The 14,752-nt window shown below is 55.6% G+C and overlaps 4 protein-coding genes across 4 annotated transcripts in view; 1 reads left to right on the top strand and 3 right to left on the bottom strand.

The window, feature by feature from the left end:
* PTSG_11773 (uncharacterized protein) overlaps nt 1-1,143 on the bottom strand; it is a 5,358-nt gene extending 4,215 nt beyond the window's left edge. The window contains exons 1-2 of the mRNA XM_004997635.1: nt 500-1,143; nt 257-360 (exon numbers count right to left, since the gene is read on the bottom strand). Coding sequence (XP_004997692.1) covers nt 257-360; nt 500-580 — 185 coding nt within the window. The 5' untranslated portion in view covers nt 581-1,143. The remainder of the gene's footprint in view (nt 1-256; nt 361-499) is intronic.
* PTSG_01714 (uncharacterized protein) lies at nt 632-5,090 on the top strand. Its single transcript, XM_004997634.1, has 10 exons — nt 632-1,216; nt 1,544-2,510; nt 2,719-2,797; nt 2,941-3,097; nt 3,312-3,365; nt 3,585-3,674; nt 3,865-3,973; nt 4,222-4,346; nt 4,502-4,579; nt 4,805-5,090. The coding sequence occupies exons 1-10, from the start codon at nt 737-739 to the stop codon at nt 4,928-4,930; spliced, it is 2,265 nt and encodes a 754-aa protein (XP_004997691.1). The 5' UTR covers nt 632-736; the 3' UTR covers nt 4,931-5,090.
* PTSG_01713 (uncharacterized protein) lies at nt 5,062-8,228 on the bottom strand. Its single transcript, XM_004997633.1, has 2 exons — nt 7,716-8,228; nt 5,062-7,232 (listed from the first exon to the last, which is right to left on the bottom strand). Exon 2 carries the CDS (start codon nt 6,922-6,924, stop codon nt 5,752-5,754), a length of 1,173 nt encoding a protein of 390 aa, XP_004997690.1. The 5' UTR covers nt 6,925-7,232; nt 7,716-8,228; the 3' UTR covers nt 5,062-5,751.
* A 1,082-nt stretch (nt 8,229-9,310) lies between these two features.
* The window catches only part of PTSG_01712 (uncharacterized protein), a 6,538-nt gene continuing 1,096 nt past the window's right edge, over nt 9,311-14,752 (bottom strand). The window contains exons 3-16 of the mRNA XM_004997632.1: nt 14,279-14,665; nt 13,942-14,051; nt 13,686-13,813; nt 13,359-13,450; nt 13,071-13,118; nt 12,766-12,869; nt 12,071-12,497; nt 11,870-11,924; nt 11,400-11,638; nt 11,127-11,176; nt 10,907-10,962; nt 10,557-10,727; nt 10,322-10,382; nt 9,311-10,052 (exon numbers count right to left, since the gene is read on the bottom strand). Of these exons, the coding sequence (XP_004997689.1) occupies nt 10,019-10,052; nt 10,322-10,382; nt 10,557-10,727; nt 10,907-10,962; nt 11,127-11,176; nt 11,400-11,638; nt 11,870-11,924; nt 12,071-12,497; nt 12,766-12,869; nt 13,071-13,118; nt 13,359-13,450; nt 13,686-13,813; nt 13,942-14,051; nt 14,279-14,665 (1,962 nt within the window). The 3' untranslated portion in view covers nt 9,311-10,018. The remainder of the gene's footprint in view (nt 10,053-10,321; nt 10,383-10,556; nt 10,728-10,906; nt 10,963-11,126; nt 11,177-11,399; nt 11,639-11,869; nt 11,925-12,070; nt 12,498-12,765; nt 12,870-13,070; nt 13,119-13,358; nt 13,451-13,685; nt 13,814-13,941; nt 14,052-14,278; nt 14,666-14,752) is intronic.

Here is a 14,752-nt window from a genome sequence, read left to right as displayed (position 1 = left end):
GAGTGAGATTTGCTTGATAGAGAGACAGAGAAAGAGTGAGAGAGAGAGAGAGAGAGAGAGAGAGAGAGAGAGAGAGAGAGAGAGAGAGAGACAGAGACAGAGAGAGAGAGACAGACAGACAGACAGAGACAGAGACAGAGACAGAGAGAGAGACAGAGACAGAGAGAGAGAGACAGAGACAGAGAGAGACAGAGAGAGACAGAGAGAGAACCTGTGTGTATGTGTGTGTATGGGGGGGGGGCAACAGCAAACGCACCGGTCGCCAACGAGGTCGTAGAGTTCCCGTCGCAAGCCCGTTGGCTTTGCGGCCTGTCGCATCTCGCGTTCCTCAACGGCTTCAGCGGCGTTGCGCGCCTCCCGCTGCCGTTCAGCAGAGGTGTGTGTGTGTGTGTGCGTGCGTGTGTGTGTGTGTGTGTGTGTGAGCGATACAGGAGCAGACGACACACGCACACACACACACACATACACACACACACACAACAACACACATGCTGCCCACCTTGTTTTGGAGGATGGTTTGAAGGGTACGGGCCGGGCGTGCGGTCGCTTGGCCCGCAACCATCTCCAATGCATCAGCCATGGCCGTGGGGGAAGCAAGAGTGAACACACAAGCACGAACAGACACAAGAGAGAAGAGAAACAAGCCTGCTGTGAGCGGCTGTATTGGGTGATTTCTGATGACAACAACGAACGAACGACGGAGAACAAGACGAGACACGCCACCACCACTGCCACGATGCAGCCATGCAAACGGGCGAAGGATGGTGGCAGGGAGGACGCTGTGATTGTCGTGGACGACGACGACGACGATGAGGACGGCGTTGGAAATGAGGGCAGCGAGGAGAAGGTCGAGGATGAGAGGCGCACTGGCACTGGAGATGATGGGCGGCTGTATGGCAGCGACGACGAAGCCGACTTCGTGAACCCAGCGACTGTGACAGTGCAACAACACCCACGGCAACTTGCGCGTCACAGGCGCTACTGTCAGCCACGGCTTGATGACAATAGCAGCAGCCAGCACCACGAACAACAACAACCACAGCAGCAGCAGGCAGGACAAGAGCAGCGACAGCACGGGCAACACGACGAGCCTGACAGCATCGTGGATGAATCACATCTATGCACGGTCACGGTCAAGTGCGACATGTGTGGCTACCATGTCCTCGCCACAGAGATTGACGTCCACTTGGAAGAGCACTCCCTCGAACTTGCAAAGGTCTGCCACTGTGTGTGTGTGTGTGTGTGTGTGTGTGTGTGTGTGTGTGTGTGTGTGTGTGTGTGTGTGTGTGCATGTTTGTCGGTATTCGTGTGTGTGTGTGTGTGCATGTTTGTCGGTATTCGTGTGTGTGTGTGTGCATGTTTGTCGGTATTCGTGCGTGTGTGTGTGTGCTTGTGTCTGTGCCTGTGTCTGTGCCTGTGTCTCTGTCTCTATCTCTGTCTCTGTCCCCCTCTCTCTGTCTCTGTCTCTGTCTCTGTACTTATTGGTATGGACCGCTATTCTTTGCTGCAATGGCTCATTCGGTCGCTCGCCCGTCTCACACAGCGGTTGATGGAGAAAGAGCAGAACAAGCGAGCGCCAGAAACAAGCAAGGACACGAGCGACCAACCAATGGGGAAAGCGGAGGCTGCAGCGTACCAGCGCATCTCCCAATACTTTAACAATGGAACGCGGTCCATCCTGCCGTCAAGGGCAGATGCAGCCGCTGCACGGCGGATGGGCCATCACACCGCAACCGCCGCCAGCAGCACCATGCCGCGCATCATCGCCTCCGTGTCGGCGGAGGAGCCACCACGGCCCTCCATCCACAGCACAGCGTCGCGCCGTGCACGCAAGCGCAGAGCATCGCCGCCACCCTCCACATCTACTTCAACAGCTGCAACAATTGATTTGAGCGCGTCTGCTTCATCATCAGCACCGTCATCATCATCGTCATCGTCAGCAGCGTCGACGTCGACAACACTGCCGCCGCCGCCGCCGCCAGCAATGGCAGCAACAACGATACCATCGTCATCATCATCATTGTCGTCATCATTGTCATCTTCGCGCAAGCGTGGGCACAGCAGCCACGATGCAGCAGTGCTGGTGAATGATGACAACGGAGATGGTGACGACGATCATGATGGTGATGATGACAATGATGACGATGATGACCTGTTCACAGCGATGATGCGCGCATCTGCCAAGAATGCGGGTAGGGGCGGCAGAAACGGCAGCAACAACAACAACAGTGGTAGCAGGAGTCGACACGAGCGTGGTGGCACCAGACCTCGCAGCAGGACACGACACAGGTCCACGACAACGACAAGAACAACACGAGCCTCCACATCATCGTCATCGTCATCGTCAGCATCATCCAAGACGAAAACTGCTGCTGCCGCGCCACCTCGCAGCAAGTTGCATCTCGCTGTGTCCAGCACGCTTCACCGTGGCTGTGTCAACATTTCCCACGTCCCCGTGTCATACTCGCGCCCACGTGCGCTGGTGGTCGAGGAGCACGCCGGCTACGATGGTGCGTGAGTGTGTATGTGTGTGTGCGTGAGTGCGTGAGTGAGTGCGTGTGTGTATGCGTGTGTGTGAGTGTGTGTATGTATGCGTGAGTTTGTGTGTGTGTGTGAGTGAGTGTGGCGCTGATTGCACAATGCGACCATCATCCAGCTCATATCTGACACGCCCCATCACACCCAATGTCATGTTTGTGATGACAATGATGTTGACAGGTGTGTGGTCTGCGATGCATGGCGCACTTCTCAACGCCGTTCGATTCAGCAAAATCCCATCGGAGTTCACGCTGTGCAGGTCAGGCCGGACACGCAGCCGCGTATCGCGTGGGGGGGGGGCGGTTACTCGTGTCATTTACAAACACAACACAAGTCCACACGCAATCACTCCCACGTTTTGATGCTGACCTTCATGGCATGTGCGTGTGTGTGTGTGTCCAGGTTTGCGCGCGTGTTTGGGCAGAGCGGGTACGAACGGCTGTGGTCGTGCGGATATCGCAACATGCAGACGATGACAGATGCGCTAATGGCCCGCGACCATTTTTCCCGTCGCCTCTATGGCGGCTGCGGCCAAATCCCAGCTCTCAGCGCCCTGCAGGTGTGTGTCTGTGTCTGTGTCTGTGTCTGTGTGTGTGTCTGTGTGTCTGTGTCTGTGTGTGTGGATAGGGGGGGATTGCTTTTGTTATTGTGTCCAACTGCTGCTGCTGCTGCTGCTGCTGCTGCTGCTGCGATGAAGTCGTTTGGTGTCGACTGAGCAAGTACTTCCCACATAACCGAAACACTTGCTCCTCGACTGCGTGTGCGTGTGTTAGCGGGAACTGGAGGCCGCCTGGTACAGCGGCTTTGATCCGGACGGCGCTGCGCAGGTGCTTGCAGTGCTAGAGGATGGGTATGCCACGTGCTGTGCCATGTTGCTGCTCATGCAGTCATGTTCTTGTTCGTGCTTGCATTCACAATTGCACACACGCACACATACACGCAAGCCATGCCTCACTCCCTCACTGCCTGAATCACGTTGGGCTTGATTGTGTGTGTGTGTGTGTGTGTGGTTGTGTGTGTGTGTGTGTGTGCGCGTGTGTGTGCAGTTTGGGTACAAAGTGAGCGGCACAGGAAAGTGGATTGGAACAACGGAAGTGTGCGCGCTGTTGCGATATTATGGCCTCGATGCACATGTGGTAAGATGGCCCGTAACTGCCACACACGCACGCACACGCACGCACACGCACACACACACACACATACACACACACACTCACTCACTCACACACACACTCTCTCTCATTCACACACACACACGCACCCTCTCCTTTCTTCTGTCATATGTCTGTTCCTGATCTGTCTCGTGGCCATGTGTGTGCGCTGCAGGCAACGTTTGTGCGGACGGGCGAAAGTGCGACCATTGACGCCTACGAAGGGCTTGTTGACTGGGTCTGGCACTACCTCCACTTCTCTCACACCAACACGCACAAGCGAGGTCTGTTGTGCTGCTGCCATATGTTTGAGTGTGTGTATGTGTGTGTTTGTGCTTGTGTGTGTATGTGTGTGTGCTTGCTATTCGCTGTTTTGTGTTATTACGACCGTTTCTCTTACCATGTTGCTGCTGTTGTGATGTGGTCTTGCTGTTTCTTGCTTCTCGCCCTTGTTCTCCGTGTCACAATATCCCAAACACAACCGCACACACCCTCTCAACCATTTGTGCGCACGTGTTTGCCTCCTGAGCAGAATTCGGTCGCGTGGAGGCTGGTGTGCATGTGAGCGAAATGCCCCCGCTGTATTTCCAACACGACGGCCATTCCCGCACGGTCGTTGGCATGGAGCGCAAGCAGATGAAGAACGGAAGCGTCAAGGTACACCACACGCGCATCTGAGTCTTTCATACACAAACACGACACTCGTACACCCATGGCGTGCAATGCATGATGCTTCGCACCAGCATGCGCACAGCGAGAGTCCTCTTTGCGCCTAACACTTACACACACGTCATCATCATCATCATCATTAGGTGAACCTGCTTGTGTTGGATCCGTTGACGCGGCCGCAAACCCTTCACAAGTCGCTGCTCACAGGCGGCTGGGAGAAGGTGTGTGTGTGTGTGTGTGTGTGTGTGTGTGTGTGTGTGTGTGTGTGTGTGTGTGTGTGTGCGTGCGTGCGTGTGTGTGTGTGGGTGTGTATATGTGTGTGTGTGTGTGTGTTTGTGTGTGTGTGTGTGTGTGTGTGCGTGCGTGCGTGTCTTTGGTGATGTACCTCATCTTGCTCACGCGCTTCCGGCCGCTGCATCCACACACGCACGCACGTGTGTCCCCAGTATGTGAAACGAGGCCTGCACACATTGCACAAGCCGTCGTACCAGCTGGTGTTTGTTCGGGGTGTCATGGACAAGTTGCAACGCGAGCGCAGCAAGAGCATGCGTGTGGACAGCGGCACAGCCTGAGCGAATGTGTGTGTGTGTGTATATATGTGTGTGTTTGTGGGTGTTCTTGTGTGCGTATCGTGCTCGTGCCCACCTTTACTCTAAGCACCCTTCTCTTTCCGTCCTTTCACGAGTTGACGTGAATGCAAAAGCATCTGATGAAATGTAATGTAATCCTGACAAAACCCTGAAGCTAGACCAAGAGGACGGAAATGGAGAAACACACACACACACATACAAGGCAAAACAAGAAGCCTTCACTTGCAAGCAAACGACCTTACTCAGAAGTTGTAACATCACCACTGGTGCTGCTGGAAAGTATCACAGCAGCTGCACACACAGGCACAGGTACACACACGCGCGCGCGCGCGCGAACATGCACACAGCAGGACGTTGTCGGGAAGAAGGCACATGTAACAAAGCGTAACAGCACACCATTAACGCAGACCAGACAAGCTGACATCAGCACACACACACACACACACACACACACACACACACACACACACACACACACACACACACACACACAACGGATACAACCTTGCATAGGCACTAGGTACGCCCTCTCTTGTGCGTGCGTGTGATGTGACAACACCGCGTCAGAAGCGAAAGAGAACGTCGTGCTATGCTGTCATCACGAAGTGGGAAACAAGGGAGGGAGGGAGCCACACGGGGAAATATCATCTCAACTACAAATCGCCGCCAGCGAGGACAAAGGTCACACACTGGCACGCTCGAGATGTTGGAGAACCCCAAAACCGGCACAGGCGAGCAGCCCTTGCACGATGTGCTTTCATCCGCACAGGAGGGTTTCTAATGGAATGATACGGAGTGGCTCCTCAAGGCGCCGATGTGAGTGCTGGGGAATGTGGTGGAGCTGGGGCCGTGGAGGCGAGCACGTGCGAGCGGCTCAGCTTGAGTTTGAGCTTGGATGGGATGGCAGATGCTGCCGCCCTTGCACGACGCGGGCTCAGGCGCACAGACTTTGGCTGCTGCTTGCCGTTGATCCTCGCTGGTGGCGTGGGCTGCTGCTCCTGCTCTTGCTGCTGCAGGCGTGGTGCTTGGCCCGAGAGCTGCAAGAGGGCGGCGGATGCCTCGACCAATTGCAGCTGCTCGTGGCTCATGCCCGCCTCATTAGACTGCTCGGCCTTGCCGCTCACGTACACTGCGTCCAGTGACAACGATGACGATGACGATGACGATGCCGGGGTGATCGACTCGGGTGGCGAATCGATGCCTTCGTCACTGTTGCGGCGTTTCTCCCGGTTGAAGTCGGCAGGCATTTCCTCGCTGATAACCACATCAGCGCCTTCTTGCTGCTGGTGTACGGCTTGCCGTTCCTTGTTGACGTCTGCCTCTTCCTGTTGCTGCTGTTCTGCAGTGTCTTTGGGCCTCCTGTCCTTGTCGCGCTTTGCCTTGTGTTTGCCATGCTTCTTCTTCTTGCTCTTCTTCTTTCTGCTCTTGCTCTTCTTGTGCGTGTCACTGCTGTCTGCGTTGTTCTGCGGCGGTTGCTGTTCGCTGGAGTGCTGGTCGGCCTTTGGACCGACAGGTGGCGTGAAGCAGTAGATGGCAGCGTCCACGGCCGGCAGAACGACGCGGGAGATGAGGACTGCCGACGGAAAGAGCCGCTTGAAGGCGCGGAGCTGGGCGTCGAGCGAGGGCATGCCGTTGATGAGCTCGCAAAGGAGGCACTGGAATTGTAGCAACGCCATGGTAGACGGGTTTAGGCCCGCAACGTTGCCGACGGTGTAGGCGGCGCTCAGCGTGAAGAGATGGGGGTCCAGGATGCATGCGTGGAGCGCACGCAGTGTGGCTGGTGTGTCTGTAACGTCCACAACAAACGCAAGGGCGCTGTCCGGGCTGGGAGCTTGGCTGCTGCCGCTGTTTCCTGCGCTTGTTAACCTGGGCGGCTGTTGGAGAAACGGCTGCTGTGGTTGAAGTTGCTGGTGCTGGCGGAGGGCAGGGTGGGTGCTGGGCGTTGACTGTGGCTGCACCATGGTGCTGTTGACCATTGCTTGCTTGCAGGCAAAGGAAGAAAGCTCTGTTGTGATGTTGTGGGGGAGGGGTTGTTTGGTTCTTGATGCCTTTGCGTCCTGGTGGGTGCTGGCTGTGTCCTCCTGAGCTTGATGGCCTGTCTTGTGTCGTGCGCTTGCGTGTCTGTCTTCCTGGGTTCTGATTGGTTGGTGTAGCAGCGGCCGCTTGATGGCGAGGGGCGAGGGGCGAGGGGCGAGGGCTGTTGCACGGGCGTGTGTGTGTGGTTAAATGGTGCTTCTACGACTGCTGCTGCGGCTTGATTGGGCTTCTGATGACGAGCGCGCTGCTGCGTGCGAAGAAAGAACAAGGCGGGAAACCACGTGATGGAAGGCGCGAGAGGGGTTGCGTGTGTGTTCATGAGCGTGAGCGTGAGACATACATATGATATGGGTTGGGGGGGGAAGAGAGAAAGAGCGAGATGGCGTGTGGGGGTGGGAATGAATGATTGATTGAGACGCGCGATCGCATGTGCACAAAGGCGGGAAAAGGCGACAAAAACAGGTGGCTTTGTGTGGTAGTGGCGGTGGTGGTGTGTTGTGCGCGTTGTGGTGGCTTGCGCACGCAAGCAGGCGTGTAGCTGAGGTGCTTACAAGCACACAAAGCATGCATGACCCAGGGCGCAGGGCAAAACGCGCACGGCGCAAAACACGACAGAAGCAAGCCAAAGGTTTGGCGTGTGTTGTGTCTGCGTATTGACACACAAGCTACATGCCAGGTGATGTTGTGACTGGGTCATGTGACATTGACGTGATGCAGGCAAGGCCTGTACCTGTGCGGAAGCGCGATGGATGTGCTGAGGTCCTGTGATTGCGGTTGGTTGGGGGGGGGGTTGGTTTTGGCTGCGTGGGTGAGGGGGAAAAACTGCGGTCGGCACGCTGCTCTTGAGGAAGGTGGGGTCGTCGAGCAGAGCAGAGCAGACAGGTCGCGCGCGCTGACGCCAAAACAGGAGGAGCAAAAGTGGAGGAGGCAGGGGTTGCGTATCGCTGAAGCAGCAACAGCGGTAACAGCGGTAACAGCGGCGGCGCAAAGGTTGTGGGGGTCGATCGGGTTGGTTGGTGTTGGTTGGTGGTGGTTGGTGGGGTTGGTCACGCGGAGGTACGAAACCCCAAGGCTGGGCAACGTGTGTGTGTGTGTGTGTCGGTGTGTGTGAAGGAGATGCAGCTTGTGGCGGGGGGGGGGGTGAGCTGGTGTATGTGTATATCCGACGCTGGCAGCCAGGGGGATGGATTGGGGATCAGCCAAAGCAACCAGAGCGATGCACCCTCAGTGTGGGTTGTTGGCTTGGATGATGGAATGGATTGAATGGCTGCTGGCCTTTTGCTTGCGCACGGAGGAAGGAAGAATGAATGAAGAATCAGAGACAAAAAAAAAGAAGGGGAAGCACAACAAAAAGGCGCAAGAAAGTGCTGGTTGCGCCGGGGAAGTGTGGAATGTTGTTGGTGGAAGAGAACCACAAGGTCAAAACAGAGCAAGCGAGCAAGCACGCGTCGTTTGAAAAAGCGGGCGGTTGTTGGTGGTTGTGTTGTGTGACTGCCTGGCTGGTGGTGGACAGATGGGTTGACGCGCTGTCAACGCACACAACACACACTCACTGGCGATGCGTTGTTGGTTGGTCACGGCCCAAAACCGAAACCCCTGCTTGCTTGCAAGCAGCCTGTGCCTTGTCAAGCCTTTGGGCTGGGAAGTGATGAAAGCAAAGCAAGATTGTGCGTAAGAACGGTGCACGTTTCAATACGCGTTTCGATTTTGCGGCTGGTTGGGTCCGACGGTATGACGTCACCGCCTGCGGTCAAAATTTGGCCAAAACGGACGGTGGCGAACGCGTAAGCGCGATACACAGGGTCAAGCCAGGGGTTCGAATGCATCGACACGCCACTACTTTTAGAATTTTTGTCAGCACCTCACCGTTGTATTGCTCGTTCACAAAAGCGTTGCTCGTGCGTTCCTGCAACGCACCCAAAACCCAGAACTTTAGGCACGAAGCGACTCAAGACAACACGCGACATCGCAGGACACGTGGCAAAGAAGTGGTGGCGGCGTCGGAGCGCGTTCTTGAGGGGTCAAAACTGTCAACGAAACAAACGACGACGACTTGTTTCAAAAAGGCGAAGCCTCAAAGGAGGAACAGAAGGAGGAACACGGAGGAACATGGAGGAACTGAAAGTGCTGTGGCCGCCTTGTTGGCCTTACAGTGGCGGCTGTGGGGAGGTTGGTGACGACGAACCGGGGTTGTCTTTGTTCGGCCGTGGTGTGAGTTGACAGAAAGAAAGCAAAAGAAAAAAGGAAAACATGCACGTGGTGTGTGGGCTGGTTGGATTGGTTGCTCGGTTTGTGTTTGTGTCAGGTCAGGTTCAGTCTGTCACATGATCACGAACGTTGTATGGGACTTGAGGACTTATGGACAAGCGAGCAAGGAAGACGCCACCAAGGAAACAGGAAAGAAGGTTCTTCGTCAAGCAAGGAAGAACGAAAACGGAAGAAGGCTGAAGAAAAACACAAACAAACAAACAAACACCCAAACAAAGCAACTACAGAAGCAAGCAAAGCACCCAAGCAAAGCACGACCAAGAGAGCGCTTCGAGAATAATTTGTAACTGTAACGTCTGAGGTGCAGAAGGACGAAGAAGGCGGTGGAAGCAGGCCGTGTTGCACGCCTGAAACGATCAATACGCATGCACAATGCTTGGATGCATATGGAAGGCGGTGGAAAAGATGCCAACAAAGCAATGCGTGCTGTGTTGGTGTGAGTGCTATGGAACTGGGTGGTGTGCATGATCACGAACAAACAAGGAGAGTCGCTGGCTGCGGATGGTGTTGGGGGAGCAATGGAGCAATACAACAATACGCGTGTCGGGGTATGTACATGAAGAACCACAAGAGCAATCGATGGTGACATGGAAGGTGGTGGAATACATGCCGACGAAGCAAGGGGACCAATACGCACGTGCATGCAACGGTGGAGGGAAAAAACGATGCCATGTGATGAAGCGACAAAAAGATAACATACGTGCGCATGAAGGTGAGAAGTTGAGATGGGGGGGGGGAAGGAGTGTTTGGTGCCCATGGGTGTGATTACAGGAATCGCCTGGACCACAGCTGGGTGTATCTGCATGTGAGAGACGTGTGTGTGTGTGTGTGTGTGTGTGTGTGTGTGTGTGTGTGTGTGTGTGTGTAGGTGTGTGTGTGTGTGTGTAGGTGTGTGTGTAAGTGTGTGTGTAGGTGGTGGCTGAACGTGAGAAGAAATAAATACACGCGCACGCACACAAGCAAGAAAGGCCAAACTAACACATACACACAAACAGACAGACACACACACACACGCACACACACACACACACACACACACACGCATAGAAGAACACGCGCGCTACTGACCTTTGCAGTGTGTCGAAAGCGGTGATGTGGTGTCCATTCGACATTTCAAACGTGTACATGCCTACAAGGGAGACATTTGGGGTAGGGGAGGAAGTGGGAGGTGAACAACGCTGAACAACAAAGCACAACGATGAACAACAAAGCACAATGAAGCGTCATGAAGCGAACCTCCTCAAGACAGACCAGCAAGCAGACGCCCAACACACACACACACACACGTAACACACACACACACCTGCATATTGTGGGTTCATGCGCTCGCCAATTTCAAGGCTGAGGGTGTTGTTGTCAAGGCCATAGCGGAGAATGTGGTTGAGCGGCCACTCTGCAACCCGCTCGTGTGTGTCGCGCGAGAACAGACACGCAGCCGGCGGCGTGATCACCAGCCAATACGGCCCAGCAGCAACTGCAATGTGTGGTGAATGTGTGTGTGCGAATGAGTGAAAGTGTGTGTGCGTGTGTGTGTGCGTGTGTGTGTGTGTGTGCGTGTATGTGTGTGTGTGTGTATTTGGAGTAGTCTTGGACAACGGCGGCAAGAGGAAAGCGCGCATTCAAGTGGACGGCGGTGCCAACACATGGACGTACTTGGAATTGTATCTTCAGGGACGAGGTTGCAGGGGAAGGAGATGGCATCCGGTAATCTGCTCAACGTGAGAACATGGCAGCATGACGTGTGAGTGTCACAGCGCTTGCATCACACATGCGCATGTATAAGTTTGTGTGTGAGTGTGTGTGTGTGTGTGAGAGAGAGAGAGAGTGTGTGTGTGTGTGTGTGCGGTATCAAGGTGCGTGCGGGTGTTCTCACCTGTGCACTGGTACCGTCCATGCTCGACCGAACCACCCGCGAAGTGATACCTATCGCGCACACACAGAGGACAGAATTGAGTACTGCGGATCCAAGCAAAACCCACACACACACACACACACACACACACACACACACACACACACACACACACACACACACACACACACAAAACACGCACACGCACGATACACGCACGATACACACGTAAACACACACATAGACACACACACACAAAACACGCACACGCACGATACACACACGTAAACGAACCTTGAAGGGCTTGGAGAGCATGCTCATGGGTGTGGCGTATGTGCTCTGCAGGATGCGGCCCGCCGCTGCAGACGACGATGACGATGATGACCCCGCCATCGTCATCGCGGCTGCTGTGGACGGTGGCGGTGCAGATGTGCGACGCGTGCGCACGTTTGGAGCAAGCAGGATCTGCGAGCGCGCCTGCCCACCGCGCATCACAAACGGCGGCTGGCCAGGCATTGTTGGATGATAAAACTCTGTCGAGTGTGTGGGCGTGCGTGAGAGTGTGTGAATAAGACAGAGGAGAAAACACACAGATGCAGACGCACACAGATAGAGAGTGTGTGTTTCATTGGCAGGCGCACGGGCTCGTGTGTGTGTGTGTGTGTGTGTGTGTGTGTGTGTGTGTGTGTGTGTGTGTGTGTGTGTGTGTGTGTGTGTGTCGCCATTGTCCCCAAATTCTAAATTCAATCCCGTATCATCCTTACCTGAGTTGCCGGGTCGGGCTGGGGAGCGCAGCATGGACGGCGCAGATGTCGCAGCCTGAACACCACCAATGCCAACAACAAAACAGAACGGGGGCGAGAGGGGGTGTTGAAGATGATGATCAGCACCAGCGTATTGAGAACGGCAGCCGAAAGCGGCGGCATACACACACACACACACGCACACACAAATGCATCACGAACGTGGTCTGAAGGCCGCTGTGGCGAGGGCGCTTGTGCTTGTGTTTCGCCAACACCGACGTGTTGGTCTTCTGCCGCTGTGTGAGGGACGTCATCAGCGTCAGCGCGTGCGTCTGTCACTTCCTCCTGCCCCTCCTGCCCCACCTCGCGTTCTTCACCCGCAACGTCTCGTGTCACCCCATCCACATTTGTCGTCGTTGTCGTCGGCGTTGCCTGCGGCTGCTGCTGCGGCTGTACATCACCGTTTCCTGCCAAAATGCCTGCATCAACTGCGCCGTCAGCCGAGTGCCCCTCCTCAGCAAGTGCCGTATCCTTCTCCTCCAGTGCATTGCCATCATCGCCACCACTGCCGCTATTGCTGTTGCTGTTGCTGTTGCTGTTGTTGCCTGGATACTTTGGCGGCGCCCGTGACGGCGCAAGCACCTCCCCGCTGCACGTGTGTGTGTGTGTGTGTGTGTGTGTGTGTGTGTGTGTGTGTGTGTGTGTGTGTGTGTGTGTGTGTGTGTGTGTGTGTGTGTGAGCGGTTTCTGGATCGTGGCATCATCAAGCAGCTCCTACATTGAACAGCTGCACAACACGTACCTCCAAACGCTCCTCTGCAGCAAACGCATGTCACTATTACCACCACACCACACATCACCACCACCACCGCAATGAACAGCAAACGTGGCATGGCATGCAGCACATGGTGTCGGCACCTGCTGTGTCGCGGTGGGAGTGGCGGTCCGGGAAACCGAATCTGAACACTCGACACGGACCCCGTCTGGCTCACATTCTTGCTCCCACCCACAGCACCGCTCGCCTGTGTGTGTGGGTGTGGGTGTGTGTGTGTGTGTGTGTGTGTGTGTGTGTGTGTGTGTGTGTGTGTGTGTGTGGGTGTGTGTGTGTGTGTGTGTGTGTGTGTGTGTGTGTGTGAGGACAGCACAGTATCAACGCAGCACGAACACACACACGAACTCGCACACACACACACAAACACATGGTACGCCAGACAGCAGCGGACCTCTGTGTTGGTGCTGGCCTTTGATGTGGGCGAATCTCCACTGCTCCCCTGTAGCGGTGTCGTCAGGATGGATGCACCAGGCACGTGAGCTTGCACCAGTCAAAGAAACAAAGGACACTTGATAGCCCAACGAAAGCAGCAAAATGATTGGGTACACAACAGAACTACCACACACACACACACCGACACACACACCGACACACACACACACACACACACACACACACACACACACACACACACACACACACACACACACACACACACACACACAGAGTGCGCGCGTACCGGCGCTGGGGGTTTGCTGTCTGGCCCTGGGGAGAGGGCGAGCTTGTTGATGGAGTCAAGCACCTCCTGGAAAATGCTGTCATTCTGGATCACTGGTGTCGTGCATCCATGGATGGATGGCATGGGGGCACGCGGCAGGACGCAAGGAACGCGAGGAAGCAAGCGAGAGACGGGAAGTAATGAGCACCGTGCAAAGTACACAGCGTTTCTGCACACAACAAACACGCAGAACGACACAAAACCACTCACACACATACACAAGGCAGCAAGCGCCCTTGCATTCACCCACCCTTCCCTGCCCCCACAGCCCCGTATCTCTATGTGCACCTGAGATTGGGCGCTCCTCGTGGTCGCGCGACTTCTGGGGCGCGAGGAGGTGGAGATACAAATATGGATTGCACAGAAACTCGCGTGTCTCCACGGCATTGCGCAACTGCGCCAGATACGTCATCACGCTGGGAGAGCAAAGGTTTGCGTGTGGTTGGGAGGGGGGATAGGGAGGGAGTTGGTGGTCGTGAGTGATTGCAAGACGCAACAAGAGACGCACATGCACACATACACACACACACACAGCACATCGCACCTGAGGTTGTCGCAGTTGTGGTTGCAGAGATCTGCTGGGGCAAGGATGTCTGGAACACCGAGCTGTTCGGCAGCAATGTCCATGGCCAACGTCACGGCGCGCACGGGATGCTGGTGGAGATGGACAGGAGGCCGCGGGCGGGAACGGGGACAACGGGTGAGCAGGCGCAGGGGAGCAGGGCGAGTCGTACAAGGCGGCACAAGACGACACACTGAACACATGCACGCGCAATATGCAACGCAAAGTATACAACGCAGAATGCACACAGAAATCACACACACATACACACACACAATCACACACACACACAATCACACACAATCACACACACACACACCTGCACTGGCGGTGCGTGCGAGTCCATGCCTGTGATGCGAGCAATGAGGGCAAACAGCGCCCTGCCGTCCCGCCACGCCTGCGTCAAGTCCATCACTGCCTTGAGCTCCTCCACATCCTCAAACGAGCGCACCCACGACAGAATGACGTCCGATGGCGGCGGCAGCGGCCGCTGTCGCTCCTTCGCCTTCTTGCCCAACAGCGGCACGTGGAGGATGTCAAAGTGGGAGATGAGCCGGTAGAGCAGGCTCAGTGTTCCGTCCAGCCGCCCCTGGTAGATATCATCCACACGGATACCGGCCGCCTCCGCTGACGCGTACCCTTCGTTCCCAAACACCCCTTGCTCCTCGCACAGGCCAATCATATGCCTGATGTTCTCCACGCACTCCTTCGTGTGTGTGCAATTTGCGGGTGAGGGTTGAGTGTGTGTGTTGGTGTGTGTGTGTGTGTTGGTGTGTGTGTTTATGTGTGTGTG

Source organism: Salpingoeca rosetta (genome assembly GCF_000188695.1).
Source record: "Salpingoeca rosetta unplaced genomic scaffold supercont1.3, whole genome shotgun sequence".
Classification (NCBI taxonomy): Eukaryota; class Choanoflagellata; order Craspedida; family Salpingoecidae; genus Salpingoeca; species Salpingoeca rosetta.
Note: the sequence above shows the minus strand (reverse complement) of the source record. Positions and strands in the feature narration are given on the sequence as shown.